Below are 15,873 nucleotides of genomic sequence, written 5' to 3' on the forward strand. Positions count from 1 at the left end.
TTTCAGGTGTTTTGTGATAGCAGTATCATTTTAAAAGTGCTTTTTACAGGGTGCTACTTTCAGTTGAATAAAAACAAAGTAACACTATGTACATTCTCAAAATGGTTTTGCATGATGTTCTGGCTACCAGCACTCTGCTTCGAGCTTAAATACTAAGGAACAAACTTCTACTTTGGCTGGAGTAGAATCTTCCTTTTCTCCATGTTGTTACTGTTTAACAGCAAAAACATTCAGGAGTAAAAGTAAAAATGAAAAAAAAGAAACATGTAAAGATTACTACAATGGGTTTATTCCATTAAAAACTGTTTGCAAAAGTTTTAAAGAAAAAAAATCCTCTTTCTGCAGATTCTATTAAAATTACGCAAAATTATTTACTAGCTTTACAAAAAATGAAGCTTGTTGCGCAAGAGCCTTGTGCTGTTTTGCCATTTAGATCATACTAGAATAGGATCCAGCTTCTGTCAAAGCAATACTGGATTGAAAAATACTTTGGAGTATGCTCTCTAACATACTCTTAAAAAGTCTTCTATAGAGTCTTAGAAAATGCAGCCCTAGGGACAACAAAGGAAAAATAATTGCAATACTTTCTTTACTGAACCATGGCTTTGGAGCAGGATGAAATCTATTTTCTGTTTGCAGAACCTGTATCATAAACCAACACAATCCCTCTTTAATTCATCAGGTAGGGGAAGAGTGGAAAAAGGCATTTAAAATGGATGGATATTTTTTGCTGTCGAAGGTCTGAAAACAAGATTTCTTATGACTTGAAAATGAATGATTAAAATCATTCATGAAACTGATTTCTGCGTTTCAGACTGCAAGATACCAATTTCTTATAAAATTAATCCATTTTTTACTAATGTGATTTAGAAAATACCATTTTGACAGAACGATCTGAAGGAATTTCAAATCCATGAAGTGCCAAGTTGCAACACCACATACGTTACTTAAATAAGCATGGCTCAACCTATCTCAAAAGGATCATGAAGTGTTAATATACTTACAGTTCCACCCATGTGAGGTGGCAGATATTCTCCACTGATGTATTCCTGTACATCACTCTTGTTTGTGAACTTTAACATGCTTATTGCATCTGGGCCAAGCCAACCCTTCACAATTTTAAAAGCAGCTTTATAATGGAAAAAAAAAAAAGCATATGTAAGATGTCAAGGTATTTTTCCCACAGTGTATCAGTAGACTTAATGAAACAAGTGAGCTACGCCCCATAAATACGGGCCTGTTCTGAAAATATCTGTTATAATGTGGGGACATGATGCAACGAAAAAAAATAATATTTACAAAGAAAACATTTTATGGACAGTGTTTTCCTATAGCAGAATGCAGACTTATCACAGACTTCAAGGGAAGAGAGTCTTCAATTTAACTAATGATGATCCCCTTGTCTCGGAGTTTAAACTAGCAAGTTCTGGAGAAAGTGGGGGATTGCGGTGACACACGGGAGAGTTGTAAAGCAATTGTATTTCCAAATCTGTATGAGGGAGGTTGGGAAAGTTACATATACACTCCTCCCATTTTAAACATTTTGCTGCTTTAAATTGCTCTGGTTTAGAGCTTTAAAACACCATAGTTATTTTACTGGTGGTAAAACTTAAATATACAGGAAGAACATAGAGCTAACATAAGAGGTATGTATTTTAAATAGCATAGATACTGGAATAACCTGCTTATCATATACATTATAATTAATGATAAATATTGAAGTATACATCAGAATACATGCATATAACAATTGCCATGTCCAGTGTCAGGCAGGCATCTGCCTTAAATTGTACAACCTAGTTTTTGGCTGGTCATTAGTGCTCAATGTTGATGACAGCATTCTTAAATCATGAACTCATCTAACTTTAAAGAATTACAGTTGGAAACATTCACAGAACAGACTGTTTACCAAAGTCTCCCAAGTTTTAAAGGTAACAGGACGAATTTTTACCCCATTTAAAAGTGTAACCCAAAATACAACACTAGACAGAAAAACATCAACGTGCAGCCTACACATCAACAGATTTAAAGATGACCATATAACAAATCCACCATTTAACTGTATCTAGAGAAAAAGATGAAAGATGCTTCTTGTTCACTCTGATTTTAAAGAGTTGTCATGATGTTAAGAAAACAAACCAAAAAAAATGACTTACCATTCATTATCCATGGCATTTCAAAGATCACTATCTTTGCTGAAAAGAAAAGGAAACAATGTTAGGTATTTCTGTTTAACAGGGAGTACAGTAATAAAGGTAATGTAAAAAGGGAATACTTCATTTTTTGAAACTGCCATGCTTACTTCCTTGAAGAAATTAGTTTATAGCATGTATAAGCCTATTTCTATTACTATATGAAGGCGGTAAGTATTTATGTGGAAACTGTTTACAGATCTCTCTGGCTTATTGTTTTTCTGACATATTGTTACCATAAGTAATTACCCCAGTAAGGCAGAGAAAGGTAAGGATTTATCCCGATCTAGAAAAGTAACTGCTTAACGGAAAAGAAAGAAGGTTAACAGGCATATTCTGCACCTCTTCTTCCCAAACAAATAGCAAGTCTCTGCTACACTTGTTCTCATTTTTTTTTTTTTTGTTTTAGGAGAGAAGCCTGAAAAGTTAGTGCCTTGACTCAAACATCCCCAAACATTTTTCTCAAATGTCAAAATTAAAACAAAAACATTGCTGCACTTCTATTTAAGTTCAATCTTTGACCAAAGTTCAAAACTTTTGTCAGTAAACTGAAATCTCATTTTGAGAGTTTAAGCAACTGCTGTTACAAAGCTCCAAAATTCAGACACTTTCACTCACATACAACAAGCTGGCAAAAGTGATTCAATTTTCATCTATTCATAAAAAATTAGTAGGCAACTATGCAGTTTTTTGCCAAGTTCACATACCAACATGCCTTAATCCTGTTCTGAGGAAGCAGACCATGGCTACTGAAGACTTTCTATAGCCAGTATTTTTTTGTTCCCTAAAGACTCCTAAAGGATACCACTTGTCATATAAGTTTCCAAAGCTTCACCCCAGACTAAAAAAAAAAAAAAAAAACGAAAGATAAAAAGGCTAATTCAATTGTATTAGATATATATAGTGATTTTCAATCTGCAAAAACATGCGGATTGAAAACTGGTAAATACAAAGCAAATTATTCATGTGTCTTGAAAAGTCAGCTCATTTTAGATATATTGTAAATAAACTTTATTTTCAAAATTGTGCTGATTTTAAGAGTGCAAAAATATCCTGAATCTACAATGTCAAAGTGTTCCATGCGCTTAGGCTTTATTTAAAAATCAAATCTTACCTTATAGTCAGAACACTAAATTCCAAGGACAAACCTTCCACTTATTTCTAAAAACCACATAAAGAGCATGCAAAAAGACTTCAAAAAAAGTCTCCCCCCTCATCTGCCACATTATTAAACGCTTCTGTTAAACAAGTCTATAGTGCTTCATATACAATACTTACTGAGAAAGTTTGGATAATAATCTGTAAAACAGTTGACAATAAAGCGAACAAAATCCAAGTCCTAAAATAAAAACAAAGTAAATAAAATGTAAATCAAAACATTAAAATATAAGCTCAGTTAAGATAAAACATTTATTGAATAGTACAAGATAAGTATCTTGTAGTCATCTGTATTCCTCATCTTAGACATTACAAACATTATCCAAATATGTATAATGCTTCTCATTTCATTAAATTGCTGCAGAACTGTGGTCAGACAGGCTTAGCTTTATGATATAACAGAAATTAACAGACTTATTATCAACACAATAGATTAGGTAATAAAGAAACTACTGATATTAACAAAATTTACGCTGTACAGGAAACACATGAAGGAAAAATAAAGCTTTAGCTCTAGGGAACCTGACAGATTACTGTTAGCTGACTTATAAAGCTTTAAACACACTGAAATTTCAATTGAATAACTCATATACCAAAAGGCATGCAAGATAACTTCATTCAGAATCTACCAGAAGGAAAAAGAAAATTTCATTTTAAGAGCATTTTTGTTGTTGGCATTAGTTAGTGCTATGTTGACAAATTATAGGCAGAGGCAGCACCCAACAAAACTGCCTGCATACCACCCACTGTAGGGGTGCTCCTGTCCAATGAGCAGCAGGTAAGATACAGCACAACCGAGTCTCCACTGCAAAATCCTGCTATAATGGGACTACAAAATAAAGAGCAAAAAGGGCATTCTATGAAACTGATATAGACAATACAGTAAGAGTTACCTTATCACAATAAATTACTTTGGTTAGGTGGGAAGCCTGCCACAAGCACTTATTTTCCTCAAACCCTCTAACAGAAAATTACCTAACAAGGAGACTTTCAGAGGCAGGACAAAACATATTACTGATAGAGGATCCCCCGATGCCTGTCACATAAAAACAGTAAAATGCTATAGGGAACTGGCTCCTAAAGTGATGTAAACACATTATTACTACATTTGCAGATAAAGTGATAAAGAAAAGCTGTATGAACAGGATTACCCACGACCTGAAAGCTTCATTAGGAGCTTCAGTAATTATCAACTAACTGAAAGCTTGGATATCTTTAAAGGAAGAAGATAGCATTTTGCAGAAGCATTTATCTCAACTAGCAGTTGCTTGTACCAAAACAGTATCTCCTACTTAACAGTATAAACAGTGATAGATTTTCAAGTAATGATTAGCATCTCTTGTGCATTATTAGCAAGGACACTGATCTTATTTCTGCTGTCTAGCCAAAAGCAACACTATCAGATATAAGGAGGTTGAATCCATTATTTTGATGAAAATCTGGAAATAAGAGTTTGAATTTGAGCAGACCATTCAATAACTGCATCAATTCTAGTTACCTGAAATGCCTCAACGAGGCATGAGCTATCAGAATTATCTGACTACATATCAATGACAGAAGCTGACATAGCAGATGAGACAACATTAACAATGGAACAAAAAATGTGCTCTGGAAAAGAACTAAAAACCCCAAGTTCTTTTAGGATAACTTTTATCCATTATTCTACATGGCTACAAATAGCCATAAAAAATATTCCTTGCAAACTGAGACTGTGCAATGGAAGACTTATGAACAGCACTTGCAGAGACTGTCTCTGGGAGCCTCAAACACAATGGAAATAAGTTGCTTCAGGATATGTTCCACAAATTAAAAAAAAAAAATCTAGCATGTTTTTTTTTTTTGTTTTCAACCATAAAGGCAATCATATTCTAGTCTTTCATTTTTATTATATAAAAACCATTGCTTCAGTATTATCTTAGGATGATAGATAGGCAGCTCTCAACTAACAGGTAAGAACTCCAATTCAGTTTTGTAAGTTAGGATTGGCCCACACTTATTTGTAAAAATGTCTTCTCAAAAGCTTATAGCCCTGTATAGCATGGCTGCAAGGTCCTAACGCAACACTGGGTTTTGCTCATTTTTAAAAGGCATTTCCACCATATAAACAAAAATGTAAGACATGTTCTAGCCATTCTTATAAAAGGATGGCGTGGCATTATGTAAGAAAAAAATCCAATGATTTTACCCAGTCACTGAGATTTCTAGTTACTGGGTATCTATAGATTCAATCTAATGACAGGCAAGAGCTCCACCTTACAATCTTAAACAGTTTAGATTCTGCTCCTGAGAGCGGATTCTAAAAACGCACTTCTCTGCTCAATTCAGCTGAAGAAAATGACCCACAGAACTCTGCAGATATTTACTCAAACGTCCCTTCCTCTCCCACATCCCCTTACCCCCCAAAATATCCTGATTTCAGGGATAAGTTAATAAGTTAAGGACTGGTAAAAATGTAGGCAGTGACAATGTTTTATTCCTCTAAACAAGTTTCTACAAAGAAATTCTTAAAGAAGATGGCTGCAATTAACAGGTAAAAAAAAAAAAAGACCTAAAGTAAGAGGTACAACACACATTCCCTCCTAAATCTATATAAATTGAAAAAAGCATTTTTGTGTCCTAAATGTTATCATTTTGAAGTTCGAACAGACCCATTGCTTCTTCTATACCATTACTAAACGGTTCTACTAATTGTAGTAGTGTCTCATTCAGCCTGCATTCACAACTGCAAATAAGGCTGCATAGAAGCAGACTCATATCTAACATGGATCACAAAAAAAACAGACTTGGGCTCCTTTTGTAAAGATGAGGAAAAAAGAAGTGCCTACTTGATAAATTGTTCTTATGTATCAAGCTAACTTCTCTTCACAAGAAAATTCAGTAAGTGAAGATGCATGCAGGGTCTTCAGAAACACACAGTTTAAACATACACGGCATGCAGGATGGACAGACAGAAACAGAATCAGAATTGTCAACTGAACATGCTGACTTTTCAGAACAGATCATCATTCTCAGCTATCGCATCTAAGGTCTCAATACTTCACCATTACCCCATTTTTCCTTCCTTCGCTCTTGACAAACTTTGATTTGTTGAAAGAAAAGACAACAATGAGATTTGAACTGTTAAGGAAGAGGTAGCAACTATATTCATTATAAGAGGTCTCAACTTAATTTTTAAGTACCTAAAAGGCAGTAAGTTCCACTATCATCATCCATAACAAGTGACAAACTAAGCTTGTGAGCAACTACTACACAGAGTCCATTTGGCTCCATCACTTACCAAATTAAAAGGAAGTTTTCAATGTGCTCTACAAGACTGAAAAACAGTTTAATATGTAACAATGGATTTCTGAAACTGTTTATGTCTTGGGAACAACCCCTACATATCACTGCTGTTAACTGTTAAGTTACTTCAGTTTAAATGACTGCACAAGAATCCTCTTCTGGGGAGAAGAGGACATAGATTAAATAATTGAGAAAGCAATCAGAAAAAAATAAACATACTTACTATGTGACTGATTCCAGTTTCGGCCATGTCAAATACCACTGTTAAGGGCTTTCCATGATCTCTCTTGGCGTAATGTTCTAACCAAAAAGCTACCAGTTTCTTTTTCTCAAGTTGCTGTTTTTGATCTCTTATATGAAGTTTCACTCTAAACCAAACTTGGGAGAATAAAGGAAGAAAAACACACAAAAATTGAAACAACAGATGCGGATTAGCGGGAAACATTTTCATAACCATACAGGATGCACTGTGAAATTTACTAATCCCTCTTTGTTTGTATTCTACATCCTTACTGATTTTGTGGTCACACAACAGTCAGAACAACTGGATACTTTTTTCCTTTTCTTTCATTTTTTTTGCGCATTTTTTTTTAATTATGAAAATGTTACAAATTACAGCAAGTAAGGGACAGTAGAGAATACTTTTCATGTATTTAAAGACTTCTACTACTTATTAAGAGTATTATTCAATAACTTCAAATTAAATGCATGCAGTCCTCAGCTACTGTGTTCTGAAGACTGTCATTATGACATTTACACTTCTTTTTCTGCTTAAGTTTTCTATGTTCTTGTAGTTGTCATGTCCTGAAAAAAAACTATTTATACACAAGTTATTATGAATTATATAACAAGCGACAGACCTTCCTAAAATAAAACTAAGAAGTTCAGAAGATGAACATTACTTAAATGAAAGCCTGATATATATCCTTCTGGAATAAGAAATGAGTCACACAGAGACAAGTTTCTCATGTAAGTAGCGTATTTCAAAGTAAGACTTCATAAAAGTGCCTGCAACCAAATGACTGACTATACAATTAAGTGATAAAAGAATTATTCAGGGGCCCAACATCAAGAGATGCCTTCATTTGTGGTACATCTACAATAGAAAAAATAGATAAGACCCGAAAATAGCAGTAGATGAGCTAATATTTTTCTCCTTGAAACGTCAAGAAGTTTTACTTAAAATCAGCTTTTCAGCTTGTGTAGAGACAGTTTTTTTATTTATCTATTTATAACTCCAGCACATTAACTGGATTCTGTAAACGCAGAATTTCAGAAAGATATCCTACTCGAACACAGGACTCTTTGGAAAGCAACCAATTCTTGAAAAGTTTCTTTATAGCTTAAAAGGTCTATTTCACGTAATAGTTAAAATGGAGTGTGTGGCCCAAGAAATATTTCTCAAATGCTCAGTAACCAGTAACTCTTTACAACACAATCTCAACTTGCATACTGAGATATTCTAACGCAGTAACATTCACAGAAGAAACACTTTGGGGATAGGAAATTGAGACATTGGTTATCATTCAGTGACAATAAAATCAGAAATTGTTATTCAGCCATCTGACTTGCACATTCCTATCACACAACTGAAGTATTCTAAGTCTGACCACCAATGCAAAAGTATCATGTCTTCCTACTTCATTTTCCCACCCTCTTCAATCTCATCAAATTGAGCCACCCAGTATAACGAGTTCAGCTTTATAAATAAGTGCTATAAAAATGTATCACCACCACTTAGCCTTCATTACTTACCTTGGAGGCTATACGAAAATCATGAAGCATAAAAATGCATCAACTTTTCATAAAGCACTTCTATCTTACAATAGTAAGAAAGGGGACAATTTGACAAAATACAGCTTATATTCCATGGCTGTATTTTTCTGGTCATTATTTTATCGGAAAACTAGCATATTAGTGTTTAAAACAGTCATTTCTATAACAGACTGGATTGTTAATGCATTTCTGGAGGTACAACCTGGCCTTGGTAAAAGAAGGAAAGTACAATTGCAGACTTAAAGGCTTTCCCCTCTCCCTACCCCCCATCATTCAAAATTATTGCCTGGATAGTCTATCAGGTGATTTGTTTTAAAAGACTCTTTGATTTTACAGCCTTTAAAGTTATTTCTGTCAGATGTTATACCAAATTCATTTATAGAAAATACTGCCCATCTACTACACACTCAAACCCAAGAGCACTTCAGGAAATATTTACTGTTTCTCTACAAGTCTTACTCCTTATTGCTAAGTTAATCACACAATTTGGGAGTTCATTCTCCACCAATTTTCAGCTGCTCACACTATTACTGAACATTCCAATGTCAAAAGAAAACAAAACAAAAATCAGCGAACCCCTGTAAGTATGTAAGAATGTGGGCTGCTAGAAAAGCAATGACAATGCACTGCAATAATCAATGTTTCTTCTACTTATATACTCAACACAGTAGATACAAAAATAACGCACTTCAACAGGGAAGATAAAAAAACCCATTGACAATTACAATTGAAGGTTTATGATTTTTGAAAATTGATGATGAAATTAATTATTCACTTCTGCGATCCAAAGAAATAATGGAAGTTACCAACTTCTCACAATACAGGCAGTTGCTAATACATACATACTTTTATTTTTAAAACATTTATTTTTCAAAACTGAAATGCTGGAAACAAAAAGTAATGAAGGATGACTGAATATTATGTTTTGTGTAACTTACATAATTTATAGCCTTCTTTATCATATCCGTGCAGAAAAAGAGAGCCATTTTCAAGTAATGATTTTGGAAGGACAGATTCAGTCAAGTCTGAAAAGCCAAAGGAAAAATTATTTCAGCCTTCACATTAATAATCACATTTCAACTTACCAGATGTCACTAAAAATGCAGAAGTCTAACAATATAAAAGTGTTTTCATAAACCACCTCCCACGTCATTTTGGAAATTAATGCAAAAATTGAGCTCATATGAGAATTTCATTATCTTCTTCCTCTCAGGCTGTATGATTGGATCTGTTTAGGAAGACAGAAGAATAAAATTCTGAGGGAAGAAAAAAATGCTGCAAGTGTTTATTTTTTGCTCAGATCTACAGCCCTTCTTGCTCTATCCTTCCTTAATTCAGATTGTGAAGTCTTGTAGATGAAGTTCATCTTCAAAACACTCGAGGAAAAAAAATCTGATCCATTCTACCTGGGGTGACAGGCCAATGTCAGCGTGATAAACTTGTATCACAACATCAGAGATATGAATTTCATTTATTTATTAGGACGCCATTTTAGCACACAAACACAAAACAAGAGATAGCTATTTTCCCTTCTTCCCCTTAAACAACATTGTAATAGATATATAGAAGTACAATGTTACAGTACTGGTTTATATAAGAAGCAATTTTTTTTTAACTGAGTAGAAAAGTTCTTGCTTAGTACTCTGTGGTATTTTCACAACCTTTGAGAGCAAGAAATGTAATGAAATTAAGCACAGAGGTTAGATGTAGTTCAACAGGAAAGCAACATTCGCCACCACAAGAATTACATAACATAGCTTACCATTAACAGTATATTCTTTCCTCCACTGAAAGCTTTGATCAATCATCTTTAATGTATCATCCACAACATCTTGACGCCAAATCAGGTAATTTTCAACCCATTTGTCATCTTGCTGAAGTCTTTCCACATCTCTGGAATCATATTTATCTGATTTATCTAGCAAATAAATCAATTCTTGTAAGAATATAGCATTTGCAATGAAAATAGAAAAAGAGATTTGTCAAGTTTCAACAGGCATTTACTAAATGTACAGGATTTCTTTTGCAGTCTCATACTTAAGGAGATAAAAATTTTCGATTAATTTTCTTGCCCATGCCATCTATCTACTGTGAAGATATATTACAAACACTACTGGATTACTCTCACTAGAAAGAGCAATTTCTTATTCAAAGAAAAAACATTAGAAATCAAGGTGTGTGTGTTGAGGAGTGGGGAGGTATAATTTTCCATAGACAAAAACAGTTTTTTGCAGTTAACACAAAAAGGTGTATAGTCTAAGAATCTGCGTAGTAACGGATGCGTATGTATTAAGAATTAGTAACTCAAGCTTGAGCTCTCTAAGCATCAGCATGACAGATCACAAAGTGTGGTATAAAAATTACTAGTTTTCACTGTGCTTTATATATCATTACATTCAACAATTATTTCACTTAAAAAGGAAATTATAGATTTTCCTTTAAAAAAATCTATACTTGCTATAGATTGTTACCTTACTGAACACAAAATACGTGCTACTCTAGAATAGTACAAATCCCCCAAGCCTCATATTCTTCTTATATCATGTTAACAAGACAACAGGTTAACACGCTTTAGGAAGTATTTATGATGAAACAGGAGTTGTTGGTACCCTTTGCTTTATTATTAATAAATAGCTTTTTTTGTCGTTGTTGTTTTGTCTTTAAACAGGGAAGTTTGTAAAATACAAATGCCTAAGTGAACACACTTTTATTGTAAACATGCTTAAAGGACAGCTCAGTTTTTAGATCAATGTTCCCCTTTCTCTGAACAATCTGCATCACTGGAATGTAAATCAAGAAAGAGCAATAGAAACAGGCTTCTGAAAGCAACAGACACTGAGAAGCACCTTTGCTAACCAACAAAAAATGTAAGCTCTTTTAACTATTCACTTAAACTGGTTAGTGACTTGACTGCTTTATGGCTAGCTTGAGAAAATTTAAGACTGTTCTTAAAATAGATGTTAATTTTCACATACTGGAACAACCGTTCCTCTCCCAGCAGCAAGAAATTCAAAGTAAATGCTTTCAGGGAGGGCCATCACAACTGAAATGAAGTATTTATAACTGTTAGTGGACGGTTTAGTGATGCCTATTTCACTTAGACCATAACGCTGCACAAGATGCTAAAAAAAACAACAAAACACCACACCATTAAATTCTAATATTTTTAGTTTAACTACCTACTTGTAATGATTTGACCCATTTTACTGATCTTTTAATTTATACTTTCAATTTTGTACAACATAAATTCAACTTAAATGCAAGAACACATCCCTTCTTCCTCCTCTCTGCCCACTAGCCTCTCATCCACTAAAAGCTCTCTTGCTCTTCCAATTCCCTCTCTGATCATTTCTATAATCGCACCAGACAACTTATTCCCTATAGTCTCACTAAGTCCAGGTCTGAACATCCAGCACACAAAAGACTGAAATGCTTTTCAACTTCCCTGTGGTTCTAGGTCAAGCACAGCTGGAACACTGTGCAAAGATTTTGAGCATTAAGTTCCGTAAAGTCTCAACTGCTTATTTGAAATTTGATTATTCCTACAGTGATTTATGATTTGGGTAGTTTTGTCTGAGAAAGATTAACAGTATCTAGTTTCGAGTTAGAATTCAAAAAAAAAAAAACACCACCCACAACAAACACCAGAGAGGATTTCTGCTCTCAGCATGGCTAATTCACCAGTTCAAACAGGTCACCACCTTCCTCAGTCAAGTCTTGAAAAGTAAAAGGGTAGAAAATTCCACCACCTCTCCTGGTGTAATATGCATTCCAATTCAAATCCCCTTCAAATATACTGTGACATACAGTAACTAAGCTGGCACATCCACTTGGAGCTAAAATAAGAGAACCGCTGCCTTCTGTTAGCCATGGCATATTAGCTATCCCTATGCCATGGACTATTCAATAGGGCATTGTGGCTACTCAGGCCATTTATGACTACTCAGAGCCACAGCAAGCTAGAGCTCTGCAAGACCAAAGAGTGAGTTAGTATCAGCCTTACATGTCTAGTGCCTGAGCTACGTAACTTGGCTTAACAACATCTAACATGCACTAGCTTACACTTAAGGATGACTGAGGTTAATAAGCAAAACATGTTTCCAAGACCCGTTCCACGTATGCCCTAGTTGTGAAAGGGATTTGGGTACAGTGCAATTAAAGAAAAATAACACGCCACCAGATAGAAACTAAAAGGATTCAAACTGTTTTCTGTGACTTTCTGTTCTCATTATGGACAACCAACAGAATGACAGAATAGTGCATCTTGTATCAAGTAATCATTTGAAAACGTCCACATATTATGCGAAACATGCCTCAATACACATTTGTGGGCCAGTGACAAATTTTTCCCAAACTGTGAACTTAGATAATATTGAAAAATATAAATTTAACTTAATGTTTTACAAAAATGAAAGAGAAATGGAGAAAACGTTTCAAACTGACTTTCAACATCACAATGTAAAGCAAGCTGGGTTGAGAGGTAAGAAAAGCAGAAAAATGCATTCCCACCCCTCCTTCAGCAACCAAGCTCTCTACAAAGTGACAGTCTAACTTTATGTATATGCAGCGCTCAAACATGTCAAACTAGTCAAATTCTGCTTCCACATGCACTTGAAGAATTTCAATCAGGTAAGCTCAGCAAGACTGATAGAACAACATGAGTACTGATTGCTATTTTAACCTTACCTGATTTATCCAATTCTTGCTACAAAACAAATAAAATTTAGAATGAGATTGTAAACCCAAAATACAATTGTATCTTACACACGCAAAACATTGAAAAGAGATTGCCACAGTCCTTCCAATACTGAAGTTATTGAAAGTATGTCAATTTAAAGGAGGAATTCCTTTTCAAATCCATGCGCTGCCCATAACTCCACAGACATTTGGAAACTTATTTTCAAACAACACTGTAAAAGAATCAGAAAGCTTCTCATTTTAAGTTACTCATGCAACATTTAACTGTAGCTACTGGATTATTAGGAATTTCTGGAGTTTTCTACCAGAATTAGTTAAAAAAAAAAATAGACATTTCTAGTTCTCAACATATAATTTAAACATCCTGCACAACAGTTGATAGGACAAAACAAAGCATCTTACCTCAGACAAAATCTCTAAGCCTAACCACTTAAGACACCCATGAATGCCTATTTATGTTTTTTTGTTTGTTTGTTTGTTTTTCTCCACTAGGAGGTTATGCTCATTTCCTCACACCTGCAGAACTATCACAAAGATGCTAAGACACTGAGTTCAGTCATCCTTTGCTGAGGGAGATGGGCATCTCTATCATTTAGTTCATAACCAACACTTCCTAAGGTACTCGGAACACTCCCCAGCTGCCCTGAGATTAAAATACAAGGAACAGCATTCACAGCTACTTCTGTTCAGAAAGAGCAAGCAAAAGCTGCAAATGGAACTGCAGTACTAGGTTTCTGTGACACGTTTAATAGGTAAGACAACTACCCAGAAGCTTGGAAGCCTGGTTCATCCTTCAGCCCAAGAGATTCATGCCCTATTGTTCATCCAGAGGAGTGCCACAACCAGCAGAAGACACACAGCCGGGATGCTGCAAGACTCTTCTGTTGAGCTGACGGGCTGTGTAGATACTAATCGAGACTCAGGTTCAGAAAAGAAAGAGAGCATGCAGTGCTTAGTTATGCAAATTGGCCAGAGAGCATTAAAACCAAATTCTACATTATATCTGAGGGAATAACAGTCACAACAGCAAGGAGAAGAATCCAAAACTAGCTCTCTTTCTTCTCACAGACAATAAGCCTTGAAAAATTTGAAGGGAAATTTGAAAGAACAAGAAGACAGTTACTTGAAGTTACTTCCATCTTCTCATTGGACATGTGGGATAAGGGGAGAAAAGACTAGAAGACCAAAAAAAAGTTCAGTTTGAACAACCACTTCTTCCTCTTACTCAGCTTCCTTTCTTCTTGTCTAAGTGAGGAGTTATTTATTATGGACACGTTCTGCCCTTTAAGTAGTAGTTGTCTTTAAGCTAAGAAACTTAAGGTGAAAACCATGGCTCAGCTAGCATCTTTGAAGACAGCGGACTCTATACTAAAAAACGAACAGCTCAACTCCTCAAGCATGTAAAACTAAACAAACATGAGTTTCACTGCAACACTTCTTCCGGAAGAATTCATGAAATTCTCTGATGCACAAATTGAGACGTCCTTTCTCTCTTTTTGCGTGCGTGTCAGTGCCATCTGCATTAACAGGAGATTGAAGCTGCACTGCTGTGCTTTCTTCTGGCATTCATGCTTTAGAAGTAGCAGATATGTGATGCAATTCAATAAGATAGAAGAAAACTATACTGCCTCTTTTCCAGTCTTGCAGTCCAGGTAGAAAGAAGATGATACTGAATAAGAGTCATCCACAAAGCTAAGAAGTAGGAATAGCAACCTACATGCCTCCAAACAATAATTAAAAAACTAAGTACTTTATTGTACAAAAGAATTGGAATAAGCAACTTATCAGATCATGTAAAATTTCCCATTAAACAAAGCCTTTCAGTTTAACTAATTTTTTCTAAAAGATATGTCAGTCAAGAAGTCTTGAGTCTGAAACAGTTATAATTACTCCTCCAGCCTTAGAAAGAGGAAACCCACTGTAATTGACTGTTGCCTTCTAACATGTTAAGATAACCACTTATAACCACTTAGATATGTGCCTTCGATGGTTAAGCAAGGAAATTGACAGGGCTGAAAGCAATTTAGGAATGTCAGTAGCCATACACAGACTGGGAGGAAGAAAAAAACATTTCCACCCAATAAGGAGTTGTTTCAATAGAAATAAAACTGCAAAATACAAATAAAATATGTGCCTCCAACAAGAGGTAATAAATTTAAACTTCCAGCAAAAACTTACACTATTGGTGATGATAAAAGCTACTTTGAATGGAAAGGGCAAGCACTAGTATCACATAGCTTTCGGTAGAAGTATGTTTGCTATCTTATCCATACATGTTTCCTATCTTATCCTCACAAAATTTCTCAGCCTTAAAGCCATGAATCTGAAAAAAAAAAAAAAAAACAAAAAACAGATTTTTCGGAGCATAAGCAAAGAAAAGCAGCTATTCAAAACATTACCTTAAGAGTTTTCTATGACAGTCATATCACTATGCTTTCTTGAGGATGCCCCAGACATCTAAAACCATATTTGCAATTGTCCCATATAGTTAATAAAACACATTTTGCCATTGGCTTGAAGTCATGATGAAATTTAATCTGTAAATTGCTGTGGGAAACCTCTCTTGCAAAGTTTTTTTGTGAAAATTAAGCTTTCCCTGAAGGAAAACGCAAGAGGATGCAAATGTGGAGGAACAAGGAATACAGACAAGAAAAGTAAACGTGCAAAAGGAAGCACGGAAAACAGACTTCTTGAATGGGAAAACCTACTAAGATTTCTAAAATCTAAAACCCACCAAGAATTATAAATAAATTCTATTGCAACATGA

At 34.8% G+C, this 15,873-nt stretch overlaps 1 protein-coding gene across 1 annotated transcript in view; it reads right to left on the reverse strand.

Moving 5' to 3' along the window:
- The window catches only part of MOSPD2 (motile sperm domain containing 2), a 35,332-nt gene that overhangs the window by 16,287 nt on the left and 3,172 nt on the right, over positions 1-15,873 (reverse strand). The window contains exons 3-8 of the mRNA XM_035542194.2: positions 10,171-10,326; positions 9,347-9,433; positions 6,856-7,010; positions 3,471-3,531; positions 2,157-2,195; positions 1,005-1,129 (exon numbers count right to left, since the gene is read on the reverse strand). Coding sequence (XP_035398087.1) covers positions 1,005-1,129; positions 2,157-2,195; positions 3,471-3,531; positions 6,856-7,010; positions 9,347-9,433; positions 10,171-10,326 — 623 coding nt within the window. The remainder of the gene's footprint in view (positions 1-1,004; positions 1,130-2,156; positions 2,196-3,470; positions 3,532-6,855; positions 7,011-9,346; positions 9,434-10,170; positions 10,327-15,873) is intronic.

The sequence above is a fragment of the Cygnus atratus genome, chromosome 1 (assembly GCF_013377495.2).
Source record: "Cygnus atratus isolate AKBS03 ecotype Queensland, Australia chromosome 1, CAtr_DNAZoo_HiC_assembly, whole genome shotgun sequence".
Taxonomy (NCBI): domain Eukaryota; kingdom Metazoa; phylum Chordata; class Aves; order Anseriformes; family Anatidae; genus Cygnus; species Cygnus atratus.